We start from the raw sequence: 23,162 nt of genomic DNA on the forward strand, positions 1-23,162 counted from the left end.
TTTTATATATATACATATGTGTATGTATATATATATACACACACATATATAAAGCTAAACCAGATTAACACAAACTTTTCCTAGTTTCGATAAATCTGAGAAGCAAATCATGCTTAGGGGAAGTTATACCATGGACACCTCTAATTTGTTCTTTGAATTTGTCCCTTTGGGGGTGTAGAGCAGATTCAGTGCAGTTCAAAACAGTGGATGAATTGGCCATCAACTTAAATCTATTTCCCTTTCTGCTCATCCTATATAGAAAAAGGCCTGCAAGGATACACACCATACTGTTGTGACCACTGATGATGGTCATCACTAGGGGAAAACAGGAGGTTTGAAGTGAGAAGGTAAAAGGAGATTTTTTTTTAAGGCGGGGTCTCACTCTGTCACCCAGGCTGGAGGGCAGTGGCATGATCATAGCTCACTGCAATCTTGAACTCCTGGGTTCCAGTGATCCTCCCACCTCAGCCTCTGGAGTAGCTAGAACTACAGGCAAGCACCACCACACCTGGCTATTTTTTATTTTTTATAGAGTCCTTGAATGTTACCCAGGCGGTTCTCAAACTCCTAGGCTCAAGCAGTCCTTCCACCTTGGCCTCCCAAAGTGCTGAGATTATAGGCATGAGTCATTGCACCTGGCTGAGATTTTATCTTTTAACTTCTTGTTTGAATCTTTCTTTAACCAAGAACACACTCATAAGGCCAGGCAGGCATGGCGGCTCACACCTGTAATCCCCACACTTTGGGAGGTCGAGGTGGGCGGATCACTTGAGGTCAGGAGTCCAAGACCATCTTGGCCAAATGGTGAAATGCCATCTGTACAAAAAATATATAAATTAGCCAAGCTTGGTGGTGGGCACCTGTTATCACAGCTACTCAGGAAGCTGAGACAGGAGAATTGCTTGAACCTGGGAGGCGGAGGTTGCAGTGAACCAAGATCGTGCCACTGCATCCAGCCTGGGCAACAGAGCAAGACTTCATGTAAAAATAAAATAAAAAATAGCCAGGTGTGGTGGCATGCACCTGTAATCCCAGCTACTGGAGAGGCTTAGGTAAGAGAATCGCTTGAACTCAGGAGGCAAACATTGCAATAAGCCAAGATCAGGCCACTGCACTCTAGCCTGGGAGACAGAGCAAGACTCCATCTCAATAAATAAATAAATAACACTCATATTCCCATGTTCATACTTAACTTTTTAAACAAATTTCTGATCAGTTTTTCTAAAAATTAAAGTAAATTTTCTCACCATATCTAAGTGTATGCCCCTTCCAGAATACAGTAACGTGTTTAGATGGATGTTTAATAAACATGTTGATGACAAAAGAAAAAATTATATTTCCTGTGTTCAGATGACTTAAAACTACCATTTCTAAAGCATAATAAACCACAGTCTGAATTCTATAGAGGAAAAGGACACATGCTTCTCAGCTTTTGGGTATGACATTTTAGCTTTTGCAAATAAATTCCTACCCACTCTTAGGGGAACCATGAGCTGCACGAAGGATGACAGTCTGATCACAGATGAGAATCTGAAGTCTAGGTATATAATGTGCCCCAGAAAGACAGTGCCAGTTTCCTTGGGATCTTAGATACGGTATCAGAATCTTAAACTAGCAGTCCAGAAAATCTGCAGCCTTCTTCTGTGAGGTATTTCCGCCGTTCATGATGTACCCCGCATAGGCATTTGTTCCTGGACTCCTATGATATTCTTATTTTTCAGTATTTGAGGAGCACAGCATTGTGGGACCTATAGGGGAGACTACAGGTTTCCAAGTCATTTTCTGTGTTTAAATTCTGCTCCTCTCAGACAAGTACTTAATTCTTTAAGGAATTAAGATTACTCTAAGATGCAGAGTAATAGCTACCTTTCTGGGTGGTTGACAACATTATCGATAAAGTATATGAAACGCCTCAAACAGTAGTGATCTATCTCCTCAAACAGTGATCTATTTTAAAGTGATTATCAGGAGTCTGACACGTATAAAAAAGTTTTTATTATCAGCATTGTACAGTTTTCATAGATTTTATCAAGCGTTCTCCAAAATATATCCTCCAAGAGAGTAAGTCTGTTTTATAGGATACCATATGCCTGAGGAAGACCCAATCTCTAGGGTGTTTTTCTGTTTTGTTTTTGTTTTTTTGAGACGGAGTGTCACTGTGTCTCCTAGGCTGGAGTGCAGTGATGTGATCTCAGCTCACTGCAACGTTTGCCTCCCGGGTTCAAGCAATTCTCCTGCCTCAGCCTCCCAAGTAGCTGGAACTACAGGCACACGCCATCACGCCCAGCTAACTTTTGTATTTTTTTATATTCATTTATTTATCTATTTATTTTTGAGATGAAGTTTCACCCTGTTGCCCAGGCTGGAGTGCAATGGGGTAATCTCAGCTCACTGCAACCTCTGCCTCCCAGGTTCAAGCGATTCTCCTGCCTCAGCCTCCCAAGTAGCTGGGATTATAGGCACGTGCCACCACGCCCGGCTAATTTTGTATTTTTATTACAGGTGGGAGTTTCTCCAGGTTGGCCAGGCTGGTCTTGAACTCCCAACCTCACGTGATCCACCCACCTCGGCCTCCCAAAGTGCTGGGATTAAAGGCGTGAGCCACCGCGGCTGGCCCCCATCTCTAGTTTTTACTACCCTTCTTTTCTCTCTTCTTCCCTTTCTACGTTCAGAAGCCCCTTCCTTAAATCCTAAGATCCTTTTGTAGGCAATCCTTGAAACTAATTAATTTAATGCTGTTTTGTCTTCTATATAAAATTGTTAGCCTTTGCTGAGACCTCTGTTTCTTCACAGGGTTTTCCTTTTTTTTTCTTCCTCCAGATGGCTCTTTTTATTAGTTGGCTTATAATAGGGGCAGGTCAGTTTGCTGGAGATAGAAAAACGTTGAAAAACACAGCAAACAAGACACAAGCTAAATAAGCGGCGATTGCTATCCAAAACCTTGGATCTTTCAGCAGTGCTTTATCAAAGCAGCTAAACACCGTGTAGCCGATGGACATTCCAGCAAATCCACCTGCAATGTGAGCTGCAAAAGACACCTTTGGAGAAAAGGGGGGGAAATGGAAATAAGTGAAGACAATGCTAATTGTGTATTTCAGTGGCATCTCTCTTATTCAAACACAAATACCACCACAGTCAAACAAGGGTCTTAAAGGTCTAGAGAACTAGGGGGTAAGGCAAAAGAGGCACAAAACTTCATATGCACAGAGAGAAGATACTTGGAAACATATAAAGCTTAAAAATGTCATTTTTCACCCATTCTCTGAGTACAAAAGACAGAGAAATTGTTTCTCATTCTTGATCATCATTGCATTTAAAATAATTCTGTATAATGCCAACTAAGAGAACGGTTGAGTTTCCATGAAGGATCTCTGTAGCAGCATAATCTGATCCCACATACATGGGATATCATAATTAAAACAAAAGTAATAATATACACACAAACACCCAAACAAACTACCCAATTCAAAGACAAATCCCAGCAAAGCTGGAAATCTTTGTCAATTTTCTTTATTATGCATTTAATTTCCCAAATTTTCATCGCTGTTTTCCAATCTGCTTGTTTGTTTTGTTTTTTGAAATGGGGTCTCCGCTCTGTCACCCACACTGGAGTGCAGTGGCATGATCACAGCTCACTGCAGACTCGACCTCTGGGACTCAAGCAATCCTCCCATCTCAGCTCCCCAAGTAGCTGGGACTACAGGCATATGCCATCATGCCTGGCTAAACCAATCTGCTTTTTATTCTAAGTGGACAGGAAAATCCATTCTCTCCTGTTTTTGAATAGCTACCAATATGGCAGGTGCGGTGAAGAAGAACCAGTGATCAGGGCTATGAGAGAGTTAAGCTGAAGGACAATTCAAAAGTCTGATTTCCTTAAAAATTGTCTTCACTTCCAAATGGAAATATGGCTGTCCTAAATCACAGCGTTGTAACCCCTATTTGGTAACCCTTTTTGACAGTAAACAAATTTCTAGTTTGAAAAAGAAAGAAACTGAACTCACCGGAGACCCATTTTCAGGAACAAAGAACCTTCTATAGAGAGCAAATCCCATGTCCAACACAACTAGAAGGAAAAACACCCTGATGAAGGCTCCGAATCTCCACAATAGTACACCAAATGTTTTTGGTTCCCCTCTAATCATAATAATACTAGGTATCGTTTATTGAGACTTACTCTGCCCCAGGTGCTGTTCTAAAAGCTCTTTTAAGTCACTAATCCTCATGATGACCTTATGAAGTAGGAACCATCATTATTCCATTTTACGGATTTATTCATCCAACAAGCATTCATTGTCCTCTATGTGTCAGGCATATTCTAGGTGGTAGAGAGGCAGCAACGGACAGATCTGACAGCCCTGCCTCATGGAGCTGACAGTAAAACAGTATGTCAGTGGTGCTAAGTGCTATGGAGAAAATACAAAGAGAGGAAGAAGAACTGAGTATGCCAGATGTTGCATGTGATTTTTAATAGGGGTGTCAAGGATGATCTCTCTGAGAATATGACACTGGACAGAGGTAAGGGTACAAGCCATGCTGCCATTCGACACAGAGTGTTTCGGCGAGAGGGAAAAGTCCCTAAGCAGGAATGTGCCTGCTGTGTTTGAGGAATACCAAAGCAGTTGAGCTGGCTGGATCAGTGGTTTTCACAGTGGTTTTTACCAAGACCAGCAGCATCAGCTTCACCTGGAAACTTACTAGAAATGAAAACTCTTAGGCCCACCCCAGACCTATTGAACCGGAAACATTGAGGGTGGAACTCAGCTTTCTATGGAGTTAGGTCTTTTTGTTTTCAGAAGGTGAGGTGTACACTCCTTAGCAGATTCCAACTTCCGTGGCTGTGTTTTCTAACCACCAACGCAGTCAACTTGTTGTCCCAACAACTTCTTGGTTTTAACAAGACCTCCAGGTGATTCTGGACTAGAGTTAGGAATAAGGTTGTGGGTGATGAGATCAGACAAGTAGCAGGGGACAGCTTATGTAGGGTCTGTATGAACCATTGTAAGGACTTCAACGTTTAATCTGAGTGATAGGAAGTCATTGAAAGCTCTTGAGCACAGGAGTGACATGATACATTTTCTCTGTTTCCTTGTTTGAGACAGTCTCAACTCTGTCGCCCAGGCTGGAGTGCAGTGGTGTGATCTTGGCTTACTGCAATCTCTGCCTCCCAGGTTCAAGCGATTCTCAAGCCTCAGCCTCCTGATTAGCTGGGATTACAGGCATGCACCACCACACCTGGCTAGCTTTTGTACTTTTAGTAGAGACAGGGGTTTCACCATGTTGTTCAGGCTGGTCTTGAACTCCTAAACCCCTGACCTCAGATGATCCACCTGCCTCAGCCTCCCAAAGTGCTGGGATTACAGGTCCCCACCATCACGCCCGGCTAATTTTTGTATTTTTAGTAGAGACAGTTTCACCATGTGGCCAGGCTGGTCTCCAACTCTCGAACTCCTGACCTCAGGTGATCCACCCACCTCGGCTTCCCGAAGTGCTGGGATTACAGGCTTGAGTGACCACGCTGGTGGTTTTAAAAAGATCATTCTAGCTGCAGTATAGGAAGCAGACTACAAGGAAGCAAGAACAGGAACTGGAAGAGCAGCTGGAAAAGTACTATTGTAACAATCAAAGTGAAGAAGGATGGTGACATTTTATACATAAAGAAGCCAAGACACCAAGGCTCTACTCTCAGCCACCACGCGAATTGCCTGTAATTACCATCGGGAATTGCGAAGGTGTCAGTCCATGAAAGGAAATGATTCCATATTCTCCAATAAAACTGTGAGAGCCAGAAGTTAGGTAGTCTTCAAGTAAGTCAGATCTGTGCTACAAAAGGAGCTTCCAGTTTCTTGGCCTAGAATAACTCTGCCCTATATGTTAGTGCTTGGAAACATCTCTTGCAGATATCACATTCCTCACCTATCCCCTAATTCCCTGTGCTCTACTTAGTGAGCCACTGTGTCCTAGGAGATGAAAAGACTTAGTCCTTGCCTTTGGGAAAATAGCATCAGGACATGTGTTCTGACTAGATTCCCTTTCAATACTGTATTGACTGACATTGAAGTCACTGGACAGAAATTGAGGTCGAGAAAGTATTCAATATTCCTTTAATTGTAAATGACTATTACACAAAGTGCTAGATTAATGAGGCTATATCATGTTTTCAATCATCATTTGGATTTCCTGGTCCACATAAATAAGATGCCCATGGGACTAGGAAAGTATTTTTAAAAAACACTGCCTTGGCTGGGCGTGGTAGCTCACACCTGTAATTGCAGCATTTTGTGAGGTGGGGGCAGACGGATCACAAGGTCAGGGGTTTGAGACCAGCCTGGTCAACATGGTGAAACCCCATCTCTACTAAAAATATAAAAGTTAGCTGGGCGTGGTGGCGGGTACCTGCAATCCCAGCTACTCAGGAGGCTGAGGCAGGAGAATCGCTTGAACCCGGGTGGCAGAGGTTACGGTGAGCCGAGATCACACCTTGCACTCCAGCCTGGGCCACAAGAACGAAACTCCAGCTCAAACAAACAAACAAAAAACTGCCACATAACTGGAAACGTTTACTTTGGTTTAGTCTTCCGCAATTGGAGACCTCCTCTCAGAAAGTCTTTGTAACCATTAGTATGTTAATTTCGCCAACCAGTTTCTCTCCATCTTACCCCCTTCCTAGATCTGACTTTGGCTCTTTCCTCTTTCTGCTTCCTGGGGGACTTTTCTTCCAGGTTACTGCAGCCTCTAAACTGAGACATGTCTTCCCACCTGAAAAGCAGCCCTTATTCCAAGAAGCCAAACCACTGTCCTCATTAAAAATTTGACATTTACTTTAAAAAAGTTCCCTTCATATGGATTTTTTTCTTTTTTTTTAAGACAACCTCACTCTGCCACCCAGACTAGAGTACAGTAGCTCCCTGCAGCCTCAAGCTCCCAGGCTCAAGCAAATTCTCCCGCCTCAGCCGCCTAAGTAGCTGGAACTACAGGCCCACACCACAACACCTGGCCAATTTTTTTGTAGAGACAGAGTCTCCCTATGTTGCCCAGGCTGGTCTTGAACATAATGCTTGATGAAGGAATGTTTTTTAGGCCAATAGCCATTCACAATTAAAAAGAATATTTACCACTTGGCTGGGAATGGTGGCTGATGCCTGCAATCCCATCACTTTGGGAGGCTGAGGCGAGAGGATCACCTGAGGTCAGGAGTTCGAGACCAGTCTGACCAATATGGTGAAACCCCATCTCTACTAAAAATACAAAAATTAGCCGGGCCTCATGGCCTGTGCCTATAAACAGGAGAGGCTGAGACAGGAGAATTGCTTGAACCCTAGAGGCAGAGGTTGCAGTGAGCTGAAATCGCGCCACTGCACTCCAGCCTGAGTGACAGAGCAAGACTCAGTCTAAAAAAAAAAAAAGTGAATTATTTTATTTCAGAGGGAAATATTAGTGTTCTTACAATTAAATGGTCAATAAACTAAAGAGTCCCTTGTCAACAGACATAGTTGCCTCTGTTCCTGTAATGGAGGTAATTGAACCCTTGATACAAATTGCAAAATCCTGTTTTCTTACTATATGGACAGCCAGCATCTTAGGCTTTATCAGGTATAACCTCCACCTTGGCTTTCAGGTCTGACCCCATGGTCTGTCATTCTTCCGCAGCCCTCCAAGTGGAGGAGCTTCAGCTGGAGCAGGTCTGTCAACTCCAGTTACCACCCCCAACTTTGCTCCTGTTTCCTTCTACGCTCCACAGCCTGCTGTCATCTGGAATCTACCTTTACTCTGAGACTCAGCTGCACTTCCATCCCCTCTCCAGACAGCATTCTTCCTAACCTCCCTTAGCATGTAATTCTAGAATTCTTGGAGATTTCAAAAGCCACATTAGTCACCCTCCTAGTCTGGGCTTCTTGAACAGTTACCCCTCCCCCACCCCCAACTCTCTCTTTAATCCTCAGCTGTCACTCAATACTTATATCCTGGATCTGTTTTGTTTTGTTTTGTTCTGTTTGTTTTTTGAGACGGAGTCTTGCTCTGTCGCCAGGCTGGAGTGCAGTGGCACGATCTAGGCTCACTGCAACCTCCACCTCCTGGGTTCAAGCGATTCCCCTGCCACAACCTCCCAAGTAACTGGACTACGAGCGCACACCATCACACCCGACTAGTTTTTGTATTTCAGTAGAGACTGGGCTTCACCATATTGGCCAGGATGGTGTCAATATCCTAACCTCGTGATCCACCCACCTGAGCCTCCCAAAAGTGCTGGGATTACAGGTGTGAGCCACTGCGCCCAGCCAGTTTTTTTTTTTTTTTTAATCTAAAAATTTAGAAATTGAGGAAGAAAGAGATTCTATCAGTGGTTTCCAAGTTTTTCCATTGCAGACAAAATCACATACAGCTTCTAATATATGAAAAAGTCCAGTATATAAACCTAAGTGAAGCTATTGTGGTTCCATTAGCGGGGTGCCTGAGGCTCTATGCTCTTGGCTTCCCCCACTCCATAATGATACAAAAAGCAAAAACACATCACATAGGCATGTCTAAGAACCATGAGAGTCTGTAGAACTCTTTTGTTTACTTCTTTCTGCTTAGTGCTGTGAAGCGGACAATTTTTTCTAACTATAGGACAGCAGTGATTCTCCGTGGTAGTGTCTGGGAAAGGAGGAAAGGCCTTCTGAAGGCTAAACCAATAAAATTGTGAAAATATTTTGAAAGTTGATTATGCAAAATAGGTCATTCTTGTCATACCCAACTAAATCAGAGTCAAGGGGACAGGGGACAAAAGCACTCAGGCACATAGCACTGCTCCAACAATTGAATTCTCCATCAGCCCCGCTGCTGAAACTACCTGCTCTAACCATAAGACTAGTTTCACCTAATAGCTGCTGAAACAAATTGAGTCTAAGAATCAGGTCTAAACAACACAAGTCTAAGACTGGTTCTCCCCACCACCATCACTCACCAACCAGCTCCCAAAGGTGTCTCTAGTACCAATGAGCTCTCTTTCAAAATAACATTAACATTTCTCTTTCTAAGGAAACCCCCAGCCTTTTCTTTTGTTCTTCAGACATACCGTAGACCTCCCAGGTCTGAGTGTATGCCCCAAATTGCAATTCTGTGATTCCCAAATAAAATGTTTAGACATTCGTCTCTGCATTTCATTTTGACTTCGACAGTATGACGTGTTCACAAAACACACTTACTGATGAGGATGATGATCAGCAGTCTGAAAATTCCAAAGGCAGGAATCATTTCTCGAAAATTCTTGCAAAGAGATAAATAATAATCATATAAGCTATCAGTGGGCAAATGAAACCTCAACTCTACTCTCTCTTCATCTGCTCTTCATTTGAAATACTCTTCCAGTGTCAAATATTTTCAAAACAAAGCATGAGTGTCACAGCCAAGTTTTCAAATGTATTTGGGAAGTACAGTTCACTTTGGAGAATAAAATGCCAAGATATTTAATTTCATGATATAAGTGTTGCAATTTTGCTAGCCAGAAATAATCTAAATAAAAGTAATATAAAATCAACACTTAACATGTCAATAAATATATAGAGAAATGCTGTTAAACTAAGTTTGATGAAATATTCCTAAGATTTTTGGTCAATATTCATTTGATATTTCTTCATTCCCTTTCCCAGTAGTATTTAGCAAAGACTTAACTGAGATTTGAGTGTTATCTTGATTTTTTGAAGTAATTTTAAAAATATTGAAAATATTGGTCAAAAATTATTGAAGGGTTTTTTAAAGGGAGGGTGTTGGGGGGGTTCTGTAGGGGGAGGTAGAAGACAGGGTCTCACTGTGTCACCCAGGTTGGAGTGCAGTGGTGCAATCTACAGCTCACTGCAGCCTTGAACTCCTTGGCTCAAGCCCTCCTCCTATCTCAGACTCCTGAGTAGCTGGGACTACAGGTGCACACCAGCACACCTGCCTCATTGCTGGAATTACAGCTTTGGGTCCCTATGTGTCACGACAAACTGCTGAGTCAGACATCTCTACTATAATTTATTGAATTACTTGTCCCTTCCCTTTCAAATTAGTAACTCTTGTCCCAAGGAGTAAAGATGCTGAAATAGACATGTTTATTCAAAATCAATTATTTTCAAACTCTTATGACCATGACCTACAGAAAGAAATAATTTACGTAACAACCCAGTACACACATAAATCAAACAATAACACTGGCTTTTTTTTTTCTTGGGTTTAATTTTTGGCCACAATTCCTCCAAGTGAGTCTACAACCACTAATGGGTTGCAATCCAAAGTTGAAAAAACCACTTTTCTAAGTGATTTCTATATTTGGAATGGTCTTATAATTGCTTTACTCTTTTCTTCCTAGAATTTTTTTTTTTTTTTTTTTGAGAACGAGTCTCAATCTATCGCCAGGCTGGAATGCAGTGGCGTGATCTCGGCTCACTGCAACCTCCACCTTCCGGATTCAAGCAATTCTCCTGTCTCAGCCTACTGAGTAGCTGGGATTACAGGTGTGTGCCACGACGGCCAGCTAATTTTTGGATTTTTAGCAGAGCTGGGGTTCCACCATGTTGGCCAGGATGGTCTCAATCTCTTGACCTCGTGATCCGCCCACCTCAGCCTCCCAAAGTGCTGGGATTACAGGCATGAGCCACCTCACCTGGCCTCTTTCTAGAATTTTTTGTTCTGAGATGCAGTTTCACTCTTGTTGCCCAAGCTGGAGTCCAATGGTGCAATCTTGGCTCACTACAACCTCAGCTCACTGCAACCTCTGCCTCCCAGGTTCAAGCAATTCTCCTGTCTCAGCCTCCCAAGTAGCTGGGATTACAGGTGCACACCACCATGCTCAGCTAATTTTTTTATTTTTAGTACAAACAGGGTTTCACCACGTTAGCCAGGCTGAGCTCAAACTCCTGACCTCAGGTGATTCACCCACCTCGGCCTCCCAAAGTGCTGGGATTACAGGCTTGAGCCACTGCACCTGGCCCCTAGAATATTTTTAAAGCATACCTATGGTTCCCAGGGGGAAAAAAAAAAAAAAAGCATACCTAAATGGCAAAAGGACTAATAACTAGTCAGGATTTTTTAACCTGTTTTTAAAAGTGATTGGCACTCTTACATATTATCAAGGGAGCGCAAGACTATATGATAACTCTGGAGGGCAATTTGGTATGTACTTTTTTTTGAGACAGAGTCTCGCTCTGTTACCCAGACTGGAGTGCAGTGGCTCAGTCTTGGCTAACTACAACCTCCGTCTCCTAGGTTCAAGCAATTCTCCTGCCTCAGCCTCCGAAGTAGCTGGGACTACAGGCACGTGCCACCACGCCTGGCTAATTTTTTGTATTTTAGTAGAGATGGGGTTTCACCATGTTGGCCAGGATGGTCTCCATCTCTTGACCTCATGATCTGCCCGCCTCGGCCTCCCAGAGTGCAGAGATTACAGGCATGAGCCACCATGCCCAGCCTAGAAATTTATCCTACAAAAAGAAAATTACACAAATGCAAAAAGATAAATGTAAAAGAGCATTTCTTATAGCATTACTTCTAAACATGAAAAGCAGGAATCACCCCCCAATTTTTTCAATGAAAGATTCATTAAATAAATCATGGAGTATCTATATAGATGATGCTAGGGAGCATCTGCCAAGCAGTGAGGATTTCTAAGCAATGACATGGGTAGATGGTCAGGGTGCTCTGTGATAAAATGCAGAACGATATAAGGGTGATGTCATTGTTATAATATTAACATTGGTAGGATTTTGAATACATGTAGAAAAGGTTGGGGCCGCTCTGCCTATGAAGTAGCCATTCTTTCATTCCTTTACTTTCTTAATAAACTTGCTTTCCTTTAAGAAAACAAAAGATCTGAAAAAACATATATATAAAACTGTCAACAACCTCTTTCACCACCCACCCGTTAACAGATACATATTGAGGACCTTAACTTTCTATTCTTTTATTTAAAATGTTACATAGTGCTCATCACTTTTGAAATCAGAAAAAAATGATAAAAATATGAAAGGAAGGTAGGTGCAGCGGCTCACGCCTGTAATCCCAGCACTTTGGGAGGCCAGCGTGGGCAGATCACTTGGGCCCTGGAGTTCGAGACCAGCCTGGGCAACATGGCGAAACCCTGGCTCTACAAACAATAGTCAGGCATGGCAGCCCATGCCTGTAGTCTCAGCTATTCAGGAGGCTGAGGTGGGAGGATTACTTGAGCCCAGGAGGCAGAAGTGCAGTGACTCGGTAACACACCACTGCATTCCAGCCTGGGCAATGGTGCAATACTCTGTCTCAAAAAAAAGAAAGAAAGAAAAGAAAGGGGCCCCGCGCAGTGGCTCATGCCTGTAATCCCAATACTTTGGGAGTCTGAGGCAGGCAGATCATGAGGTCAGGAGTTGGAGTCCAGCCTGACCAACATGGTGAAACTCTGTCTCTACTAAAAATACAAAAATTAGCTGGGCATGGTGGCACACACCTGTAGTCCCAGCTACTCACGAGGCTGAGGCAGGAGAATCTCTTGAACATGGGAGGCAGAGGTTGCAGTGAGCCAAGACTGCACCACTGCACTCCAGCCTGGGTGACAGAGTAAGACTCCATCTCATAAAAAAAAAGAAAAGGAAATAAAATGGCATTGCCATACAATTATCAGAAAAATGAGTGTTCCGTAAATACTGATAAATGAAGATTCATTGAACCAAAGAACAGTTACTGTTTTCTGTTTTTTTAAGAGACCCATGGATTCCATCCCCCTGGTTCTTACCACCAGAACATTCATAAAATAGCCTCCCATCAGAGCATAGACTCCTCCTGAAGCTCCCACAAGGTATCTGAGTGGGTCAAAGATGGAGCTGGCAAGGGACCCTAAAGAAATAAAACACAAAGGATCAGACATGACTATAGGGATCAGAAAAGATAAATCTTTCTAATCTAAGGTAGACATTTGGGAGTTTGGTCTCTTATCATATTAGCAAGCAACAGATCTATTTTGCCCGTTTCATATAGCTGTGTATGCTAACTACCACAGTGTTTCTGAAAACATTGAATGTTCATTAGAACAGCTACACAACACTGACAATGACAGAACTGTCTGGAGCCAGAATTACCAGCAGTATGACTTGAGGAAGCTACTTAGCTCCTCTATGTCTGTTTCCCTACCTGCAAAATCAGGCTATTAATAGAACTTAATTCAATGGATTTTCAGGGTAAGTAAATGCATTGATGTGTGTTCGTGCTTAGAACACTGCCTAACGTGTATTATATATTTGTTAGCTATTAGGTTGGTGCAAAAGTAATTGTGGTTTTGCCATTACTTTTAAGGGCAAAAACTGCAATTATTTTTGCATCAACCTAATATTATAAAATATCCTACGTTTAGTCAAAATACCTGAGACAATCCAATACTTTATTATCTAATGGCTATCTTTCTCAATGAGCTATAATGTGGCCTCAGAATCCTTCTCAACATACTATCTAGTCAGATTCCCCAAGCAAGATTAATCCTGTTTACTAACCTAATCCTAGATTTACTGGACCAAAACAAGGCTTTACAAACCACCTTACGCTAAGACTAAAATATTCTCTCTATACCACTTAGTTCTAGTACTTGGTCTATTCCTTTCAAGGCCCTCCTTCATTTCCTTAGTGTATAATACAATACAATACCTACTTTGTGCAAGAAAAAGTCTCTGTCCTTAGTAATTTTACAAAAAGGTGGGCAAACAACTATTATAAATGCAGAATATAACAACTACTATGACAAAAATAAATTCACCGTAGAAGTACTTAGGAAGGAGTGATTTTCTCAACAGAAGGGTGGACTCCCTGCTACTCTGAGGAGGAGGAGACAGCATTTTGATTAAACTTTGAAGAATCTTCAAGATTGGCCAGACATGGTGGCTCACTCCTGTAATCCCAGCACTTTCTGAGGCTCAGGCAGGATTGCTTGAGGCCAGGAAGCCAAGAGCCTGAGATCAACCTGGTCCACAGAGTGAGACCTGTCTCCAAAAATATAAGAAAAATATTAGCCAAGCATGGTGGTACACGCCTGCGGTCTTACCTACTCAAGAGGCTGAGGTGGTAGGATCACTTGAGCCCAGGAGTTTGAGGCTGCAGTGAGCTATGATCATGCCGCTGCATTCCAGCCTGGGTGACAGAGCAAGACCTCCCCACCTCCTTTCCACCCCCATATACAAAAGGATTGGATAAGAAAAACAAAAGAGAGGAAGGTATTCAGGACTTAGAGAACTGGAAGAGCAATGGCATGGAAAAAGGTATATGGATAACTGAAGATCAGTGAGAAGTAGTCCAGTAGGCTGAGCATGGTGGCTCATGCCTGAAATCCTAGCACTTTGGGAGGCCAAGGCAGGTGAATTGCCTGAGCTCAGGAGTTCAAGACCAGCCTGGGCAACATGGTGAAACCCTGTCTCTACTAAAAATACAAAAATTAGCCAGGAATGGTGGCAGGCACCTGTAATCCCAGCTACTGGGGAGGCTGAGGCAGGAGAATCACTTGAACCCAGGAGGCAAAGGTTGCAGTGAGCTGAGATCATGCCACTACACTCCAGCCTGGGTGACAAGAGTGAGACTCCATCTCAAAAACAATAAAAAAATAAAAAATAAAAAAAATTAGCCAGGCGTGGTGGTGTGTGCCTGTAATCCCAACTACTGGGGAGGCTGAGGCACAAAAATCACTTGAACCCAGAAGGCAGAGATTGCAGTGAGCCAAGATCGCACCATTGCACTCCACCCAGGTGACAGAACGAGACTCTGTCTCAAAAGAAAAGAAGTAGTCCAGAGCAACTTAGAGCATCAATTCTCAAATGCTAACCTATAGCCTAGGGCTGGGGTGATTGTATCATAATCATATGATAAACTTATTTTTAAAATAGATACAAATGTCTACTTCTGACCATGATAAGGTAACAAGAAAAGGATTTGCTGTCTCACGTGAAAAAGCCAAAAGCACTGGACGATATATATGAAAGAATGGTCTTCAAGACACTAGACATCCGAAAACAAAACCAGTAAACCATTTAGAGACAGGGAATCAGTTATAAATAGATTGAATGAGTTATCAATGGAGTTATCTGATTGCCAACATACTACCTTGAGGGAGATTACAGAATACAATGCATGAAGGGGGAACCCAGGCAGGTCTCAGCAAACTTTAAGTTGATGAGTTGAAGTTTAGAGTCCAGCTAGATCTGGACCGCTAGAGTTTATAAGACAGGGTACCAGAGAATAGACTGCTGCACACAGAACACTCCAGAAAGGAGCATGGGAGGAAATTACCCAAGCCAAGGAGAGAACCACCAAAAATGAAATGGGAAGACTACCTGTTGCTTACACAGCACCAGAGAGCCTAAGTAACATTCTGTTCTGGAAAACTCTTTTGTTTCCACACATCATAAGTCTGGGCATTTATTACACGTAAGTTACACTTCAATCTTAAAATGTATCAGTACAAAACCACACACTGCAGAGGGGCAGGGCTCCACCACCACTTACTCACTTTCCTTGAAACAGAAGCTCAAGTATGAAGTAGTCTTCTGTGACTAAGCTTATTTCCCCTCCTTTCTGACTTCTGGGAATGATCCTTGCTCTGAATGGGATTTGAGGTAATGTAGGAAACTGCTCTCAATACATAATTTTTTTTTTGAGACAGAGTTTTGCCCATGCTGGAGCACAGTGCCGCAATCTCAGCTCAGCCTCCTGAGTCACTAGGACTATAGACACACACCACCACGCCTGGCTAATTTTTTTTTTTTTTTTAAGCAGAGATGGCGTTTCACCATATTAGCCAAGATGGTCTCAATCTCCTGACCTCGTGATCCGCCCACCTCAGCCTCTGAAAGTGCTGATCAGAGGCATGAGCCACTGCACCCAGCCTCAATACAGAATTTTTAAGTTGGTGAAGAAATTGGAAAGAAGGGAAATCACAGTAGGAAAATCAAATGTGATCGGGATGAAGTTAGTATGCAAAGGAAGTGCCGCAAGGCCCAGGCACCCCCAGAGAAGGGACTCAGACAGCAGACTCTGGCCCTTCCAGTTCTCCTCTGGGTCTACCCCAGTCCTGCAAGCTCATGGCCAGGGTGATAATGATGGGGGCAACACCACAGTTCTCACTGTCCTTCCTAGGGAAGGACGGCCCTACAGAATGATAAGCCAAATTCAGGGCCACCCTCCGCTGCTTATCTGCCCTGGGACTTTTCTCTAGGTCCTCTCCTCCAAGCAATGTGGGAGTGTATACTGGAAAACTCTGTAATTAATGGGGCATTGCTTCGAGTACACAAAAGGATGCAGTCATGGGAATAATTAGCACCTTGCCAAAAAGAATTAAACTGCTTTCAAGTAACATAACTAAGTTACAGAACAAATCTAAAAAGTATTTATGGCTGGGCACGGTGGCTCATGCCTGTAATCCCAGCACTTTGGAAAGCCAAGGCAAGCAAATCACTTGAGGTCAGGAGTTCAAGACCAGCCCGGCCAACATGGTGAAACCCCATCTCTACTAAAATACAAAAAATTAGCCGGGCATGGTGGCGCTCGCCTGTAATCCCAGCTACCAGGGAGGCTGAGGCAGAATTGCTTGAACCCAGGTGGCGGGGGTTTCAGTGAGCTGACATCACACCATTGCACTCCAGCCTGGGTGACAGAGCGAGAATCTATCAAAAAAAAAAAAAAAAAAAAAGACTTAATACTTTGCCTAAAATTAAAGGAACAGGAACTTCTGGTGGAGATGTAAAATGGTATCACTTTGCTACCATATGACCTAACAATTCCATTCCTAGGTATATACCCAAGAGAAATGAAACCATATATCCACACGAAATCTTGTAAACAAAAAAATCTTTTTTAAAAGATCTTGTACACAAATGTTCATACCTCTGTTATAAATAATAGCCAAAAAGCGGAAACAACCCAAATGTCCATCAACTGACAAATGGATTAAGAAAATGTCATCTATCTACAAAGTGGAATATCGTCTAGCCATACAAAGGAATAAAGTATGAAACATGCCACAATGTGGATGAACATTGAAAACATTATGCTAAGTGAAAAAAGCCAGTCGCAAAAGACCACATTATGATTCCATTTACATGAACTGTCCAGACTGGGCAAATCTATAGAGACAGAGGTAGGTTAGGGGCTGCCTAGAACTGGAGCAGGGTTGTAGGGTGTGGAATGGGAGATGACTGTTAATGGATACACTGTTTCTCTGGAGGATAAAAATATCCTAAAATTAGATTGTGACCATGGGTGTACAACTTTGTAAATCAAGTAAAAAATTGAATTCTACACTTTAAATGGGTGCGTTGTATATCTGATTATATCTCAGTGAAGCTGTCAAAAAAGTTTGTCGGTTTCTTAAAAGTTAAACATACTCTACCATTGGATCAAGCCATTCCATTAATAGGTATTTTCCCAAGAGAAACAAAAACATTTGTCCACACAAGGACTTGTACACAAATGTTCATAGCAGCTTCATTTGTAACAGCCTCCAACTGGAAACAACCCAAATTTCTACCACTGGGAGAATGGATAAATACGGTATATCCCCACAATCAAATACTACTCAGCAATTAAATGAATCAACTCTTGATACACATCACAACATGGATACATCTCAAAATAATTATTCTGAGTGAAAGAAACCCAGATAATAAAGAGTACATACTCTACTTATATAAAATTCTGGAAAATACGAACTAATCTATAATGACAGAAAATAGGTCGATAGTTGAGGGGGGAAGTTTGTGGAGGGTAGGAGATGGAGGATTTCCAAAGGGTCACAAGGAAACTTTTTTGGGGGTCAAGGATTATGATGTTACAGTTTCATGGTTATATGTACATATCAAAACTTATCAAATTGTATACTTTAAATGTGTAGACTTTATTATACATCTACAGTTTAGTGTACATACGTCATTAAACAGAACAAAAATACAGATCCCAAGGCTATATCACCAGAGATTCTGATTCACTAGACCAGGGTGGGATCTGATAGCAACAGCTGTGACAAGGTCTCCAAGAGATTCTGACCATCAGTCAGGTTGGGGAACAGTGGGCTGGAGTGCAGACCAGCACACCTCAATCTTTCATGTGCATTCAAGTCACCTGTGCATTTGCTAAAACGGCAAATTCTGATTAGTAGGTTGGGTGTGGAATCCAATATTCTGCATTTTAACATACTCTCAGGTGATACCGATGCTGCTAATTAGGAGACCACATTTTGCCAGAAGCAAGAGTGAGAAAATCAGAATTATATATGAAGGAATCTAGAAAAAAAGCAAAGGCCAGGCACAGTGGCTCATACCTGTAATCCTAGCTGTTTGGGAGGCCACGGTGGGCAGATCACCTGAGGTCAGGAGTTCAAGACCAGCCTGACCAACATGGCGAAAGCCCATCTCTACTAAAAAAACAAAAGTAGCCAGATGTAGTAGCACATGGGGTAATCCCAGCTACTTGAGAGGCTGAGGCAGGATCACTTGAGCCCGGGAGGCGGAGGTTGCAGTGAGCTGAGATTGTGCCATTGCACCCCACCCTGGGTGACAGAGTGAAACTCTATCTCAAAAAAGAAAAAAAAAGAAAAGCAAAAAAGGCAATGAGGTCAGGTAATAGAGGGTAATGAAGAACATCTTTGGATATTTTGCATTTTTTTTCCACTGTAAGCTTTTCAGGTGTTTGAGGAAGGTGACCCAGGCAGCAGTGTGAAGGATAGAATGAAAGGGCAAGGGGATACCTGCCAAGAAGCTGTTGCAAAAATAGGTAGAGGATGTGATCAGGTTGTTCACTTTCTCCCTTTGCTCTGTGCTCCGAAACTGGGGCAGGGCTAAATACCACAGGTTGAAATCAAGCTGTGGGGGAATCAGGGGAGTAGATGCTGGATTCAAAGACCTGGCCATTGAAAAGTCTTTCAAGGGCAGAAAAAACTGGGTGTGTGCAAAAATGGACAAAGATGGAAAACCAGGATCCAAATAAGCAGGAGGGAAGTAAGATGGGAAGCTACGTCACTAAGACTTGCCAGTTCTATCTGTTTAACATGTCTCATGACTGCGTCTTGCTCTCGATCCCCACTGCCACTGTTCCCGCTAGATCACAGGCCCTCACTGGGATCCTCGGTTCTAGAAGGATGACAAGTGTTTGATCAGTAAAATAATTTTGGGGATTGTTTTATATCCCACTATAATGGGCTGAATTATGTCCCCCCCCAAAAGATATGTTAGAATCTTTAAAGGATGAGACATACTGATTAAATAATATTTTTTTATTTTTTAGTTTTTAGATACAGAGTCTCATTCTGTTGCCCAGGCTGGAGTGCAGTGACATGATCTTGGCTCACTGCAACCTCCACCTCCCAGGTTCAAGTGATTCTCCTATTTCAGCCTCTGAGTAGTTGGGATTATAGGTGCCCACCACCATGCCCCCACACCCAGCTAATTTTTGTATTTTTAGTAGAGGTGGGGATTCACCATGATGGCCAGGCTGGTCCCGAACTCCTGACCTCAGGTGATCCACCTGCCTCAGCCTCCCAAAGTGCTGGGATTACAGGCATGAGCCACTGAGTCTGGCCTGATTAAATAATATTTTTAATTATTTTTACTTTATTCATGGTATAAAAAAATATTTTAATGAGTAGTATCATTAAATAAACTTCATTATTTTAAAAAATCTTTGTTAAATATTATGACACAGAAATACAAAGATGTAAGCCAAGCACTGTAGCATGTGCCTCTAGTCCCAGCTATTTGGGAGGCTGAGGCAGGAGGACTGCTTGAGCCCAGGAGTTAGAGACCAGCCTGGGAAATATAGCAAGACCCCATCTCTATAAATTAATTAATTAATATAAAATGCAGAGATGTAATTTTAAAATCAGTTTTGGGGCTTTTTTTTCTTGAGACAAAGTCTCACTCCGTTGCCCAGGCTGGATTGCAGTGGTAGTGCCTTGGCTCACTACAACATCCACCTCCCAGGCTCAAGCAATTCTCATGCCTCGGCCTCCCAAATAGCTGGGATTACAGGTGCATACCACCACACCCAGCTAATATTTTTTGCAGAGACAAAAATGGGGTTTCACTACATTGGCCAGGCTAGTCTCAAACTCCTAGCCTCAAGTGATCCACCAATGTTGGCCTCCCAAAGTGCTAAAGATTACAGGAATGAGCCACTGCACCCAGCCAAATTCAGTTATTTTCTATAGAAAATTTGCTCCTAGTCTGGGCATGGTGGCTCACCCCTGTAATTCCAGCCCTTTGGGAGGCCAAGACAGGCGGATCACCTGAGGTCAGGAGTTTGAGACCAGCTTGGCCAACATGGTGAAACCCCATCTCTACTAAAAATACAAAAAAACTAGATGGACATGGTGGCACGTGTCTGTAATCCCAGCTACTCGGGAAGCTGAGGCTGGAGAATTTCTTGAACCTGAGAAGAGGTTGCAGTAAGCCAAGAATGTACCATTGTACTCCAGTGTAGGCAGCAGAGGGAGACTCCGTCTCAAAAAAAAAAAAGAAGAAAGAAAATTTACTCCTAGGCTGGGCAAGGTGGCTCACACCTGTAATCCCAGGATTTTAGGAGACCAAGGCAGGTGGATCATGAGGTCAGGAGATTGAGACCATCCTGGCCAACATGGTGAAACCCTGTCTCTACTAAAAATATAAAAATTAGCCAGTCGTGGTGACATGTGCCTATAGTCTCAGCTACTCAGGAGGCTGAGGCAGGAGAATTGCTTGAACCTGGGAGGTGGAGGTTACAGTGAGCCAAGATCATGCCACTGCACCCTAGCCTGGGTAACAGAGTAAGACTCTGTCTCAAAAAAAGAAAAAAAAAAGAAAGAAAGAAAAGAAAAGAAAATTTGCTCCTAGTGTCTGCCATAGCCAAAATATTAACTTTTAAAAGTATGTATAGTTTCAAATGCATCAAATGAAGAATTGCATCATTGCCTGGGCTTACGCCAATGATACAAATATTTTTGTGTAATTTGACTATGAATTCTTGCCTTCCCCAATGTCAATCATTAGTTATCGCAAACTAATCAGGAAGTATTACAATAAAGTTTAAAACCCACTACAACTTTTCACTGAGAAGTTCTAACACAGATTAGGAAATTATTTCCCAGATTTTTTCTTTTCTTTTCTTTTTTTTTTTTTCCGAGATGGAGTTTCACTCTTGCTGCCCAGGCTGGAGTGCAATGGCGTGATCTCGGCTCACGAGCACCTCTGCCTCCCAGGTTCAAGCGATTCTCTTGCCTCAGCCTCCCAAGTAGCTAGGATTACAGGCATGTGCCACCACGCCCAGCTAATTTTGTATTTTTAGTAGAGATTGGCTTTCTCCATGTTGGTCAGGCAGGTCTTGAACTCCCAAATTCAGGTGATCCACCTGCCTCTGCCTCCCAAAGTGCTGGGATTACAGACATGAGCCACCAAGCCCAGCCTATTTCCCAGCTTTTTAAGTGTGAACTTCTATAAGAAATGTTGCATCATTTTGTTGCAGCAAAATCATATAATGGTGGAATAATTTCCAGTTATTAATTTTCAACATGCTCTTTTCACAGCATGAATATTTTTGGAAAAGCAGTTATTTTCTCACTCATTGAGAGAAAAATGCTATCATGTCCTCAAAGGGTCATATTTTGTGCTTGTTTTTTCAACCACATCTGTTAGCATTACTACTGGAAAAACTTTTGTTATTATAGAAAATTCAGAATTAAAAAGAAAAATGCATAAGCTAATTTAAGTCAACAACTCTTCTAAGTAATTTGCCAAAAAATAATCAGCAAATCTCTGGGCGATACAAAAGATTTTTGTGATAAATCCTTAACTCAGATGTCCTTTACTCCTTGGAAAGATTACCCATTTACACAGACTGCAGTAAATCTTACAGCACAAAAGGGAACAAGCCAATGAGGGCTTTCAGTTCCTTTGTGTGGTGGAACTCCCAAACTACCCCCAGGAAACTGCATATATAAAATACATGTGTATGTGCATACACATTTCTTTCTTTTTTTTTTTTTTTTTTGTTTGTTTGAGATGGAGTTTCACTTTGTCTCACCCAGGCTCCAGGCTGGAGTGCAGCAGCATGATCTTGGCTCACTGCAGCCTCCACACCCCCCAAGATTCAAGCGATTCTCCTGCCTCAGCCTCCTGAGTAGGTGGGATTACAGGCATGCGCCACCCACACCTGGCTAATTTTGTATTTTTGTATTTTGTGTTTTGTATTTTTAGAGACGGGGTTTCTCCATGCTGGCCAAGCTGGTCTTGAACTCCTGACCCCCGATGATCCACCTGTCTTGGCATCCCAAAGTGCTGGGATTACAGGCTTGAGCCACCACGCCCAGCTCAAACTGCACATATTTAAGTGACACATAAATACCAAAGGGAGTCTTTTGTCAATCTGTGTATTAAATATTAGTTAGGCACTCATTCCCCTGTCGCCCTGTGAAGAGGTGCCTTCCAGCATGATTATAAGTTTCCTGAGGCCTCCCAGCCATGAAGAACTATTTGAGCCAGTTCTTGAAAACTGTGATGCTGCTTTAAATTTTCTTATAATGCTCAGACTTACTGTTCTTAAAATGTTTCTCATTTTCAGAAAATTAAGCCAAAGCAAAGCGTGGAAAACAAAATTGCCAGTGCCTGGAAATTATGTATGTCATTTACAAAGGTAAAATACTTAGATAGATGTCCCTCAGGCCTTGTGGAATCTAAATTCGGGCACTAATGACATGAGCCATGATAAGACCTCCTAATGAAACAAGACAGGCCACCGTTGTTACCACACGGTGACATGGTGGATAAAGCTTCACCTAGTTAGGTGAGCTCCAGTGAAGAAAAAATTCATTGGTAGCATTGTTCAATAACAACTGTAACCAAGATCTAGAAATCACTATCAAAATGAAGACTAAACAGAAATATACTAATCTCCATATAAAACTTGTTATATTAAAAAAAAAAAAAAAAAAAAAAGACTTGTCTAAGCTTGGTTATCAACTTTAAAAAGTGAAACCTAAAAGTTTTAAAATATGTTTTCATAATAAATGCCTTGTTCATGTTTTAAAAAAAAACTAATTAGGCTTGGTTTCTTGTTCACTTTTCTTTTCCTTTTCTTTTCTCTTTTTTTTAAGACAGGATTTCTCTGGCACGATCACAGCTCACTGCAGCCTCCATCTCCTGGGCCCAGGCAATCCTCCCACCCAGTCTCCC

At 42.3% G+C, this 23,162-nt stretch overlaps 1 protein-coding gene across 1 annotated transcript in view; it reads right to left on the minus strand.

Annotated features, from left to right (window-relative positions):
- Positions 1 to 2,654: 2,654 nt before the first annotated feature.
- RHBDL2 (rhomboid like 2) overlaps positions 2,655 to 23,162 on the minus strand; it is a 44,534-nt gene continuing 24,026 nt past the window's right edge. The window contains 4 exon segments of the mRNA XM_032247035.1: positions 2,655 to 3,038; positions 4,005 to 4,066; positions 9,189 to 9,249; positions 12,728 to 12,828. Of these exon segments, the coding sequence (XP_032102926.1) occupies positions 2,859 to 3,038; positions 4,005 to 4,066; positions 9,189 to 9,249; positions 12,728 to 12,828 (404 nt within the window). The 3' untranslated portion in view covers positions 2,655 to 2,858.

This window comes from Sapajus apella, unplaced genomic scaffold (genome assembly GCF_009761245.1).
Source record: "Sapajus apella isolate SASKATOON/1434 unplaced genomic scaffold, GSC_monkey_1.0 scaffold62, whole genome shotgun sequence".
Classification (NCBI taxonomy): domain Eukaryota; kingdom Metazoa; phylum Chordata; class Mammalia; order Primates; family Cebidae; genus Sapajus; species Sapajus apella.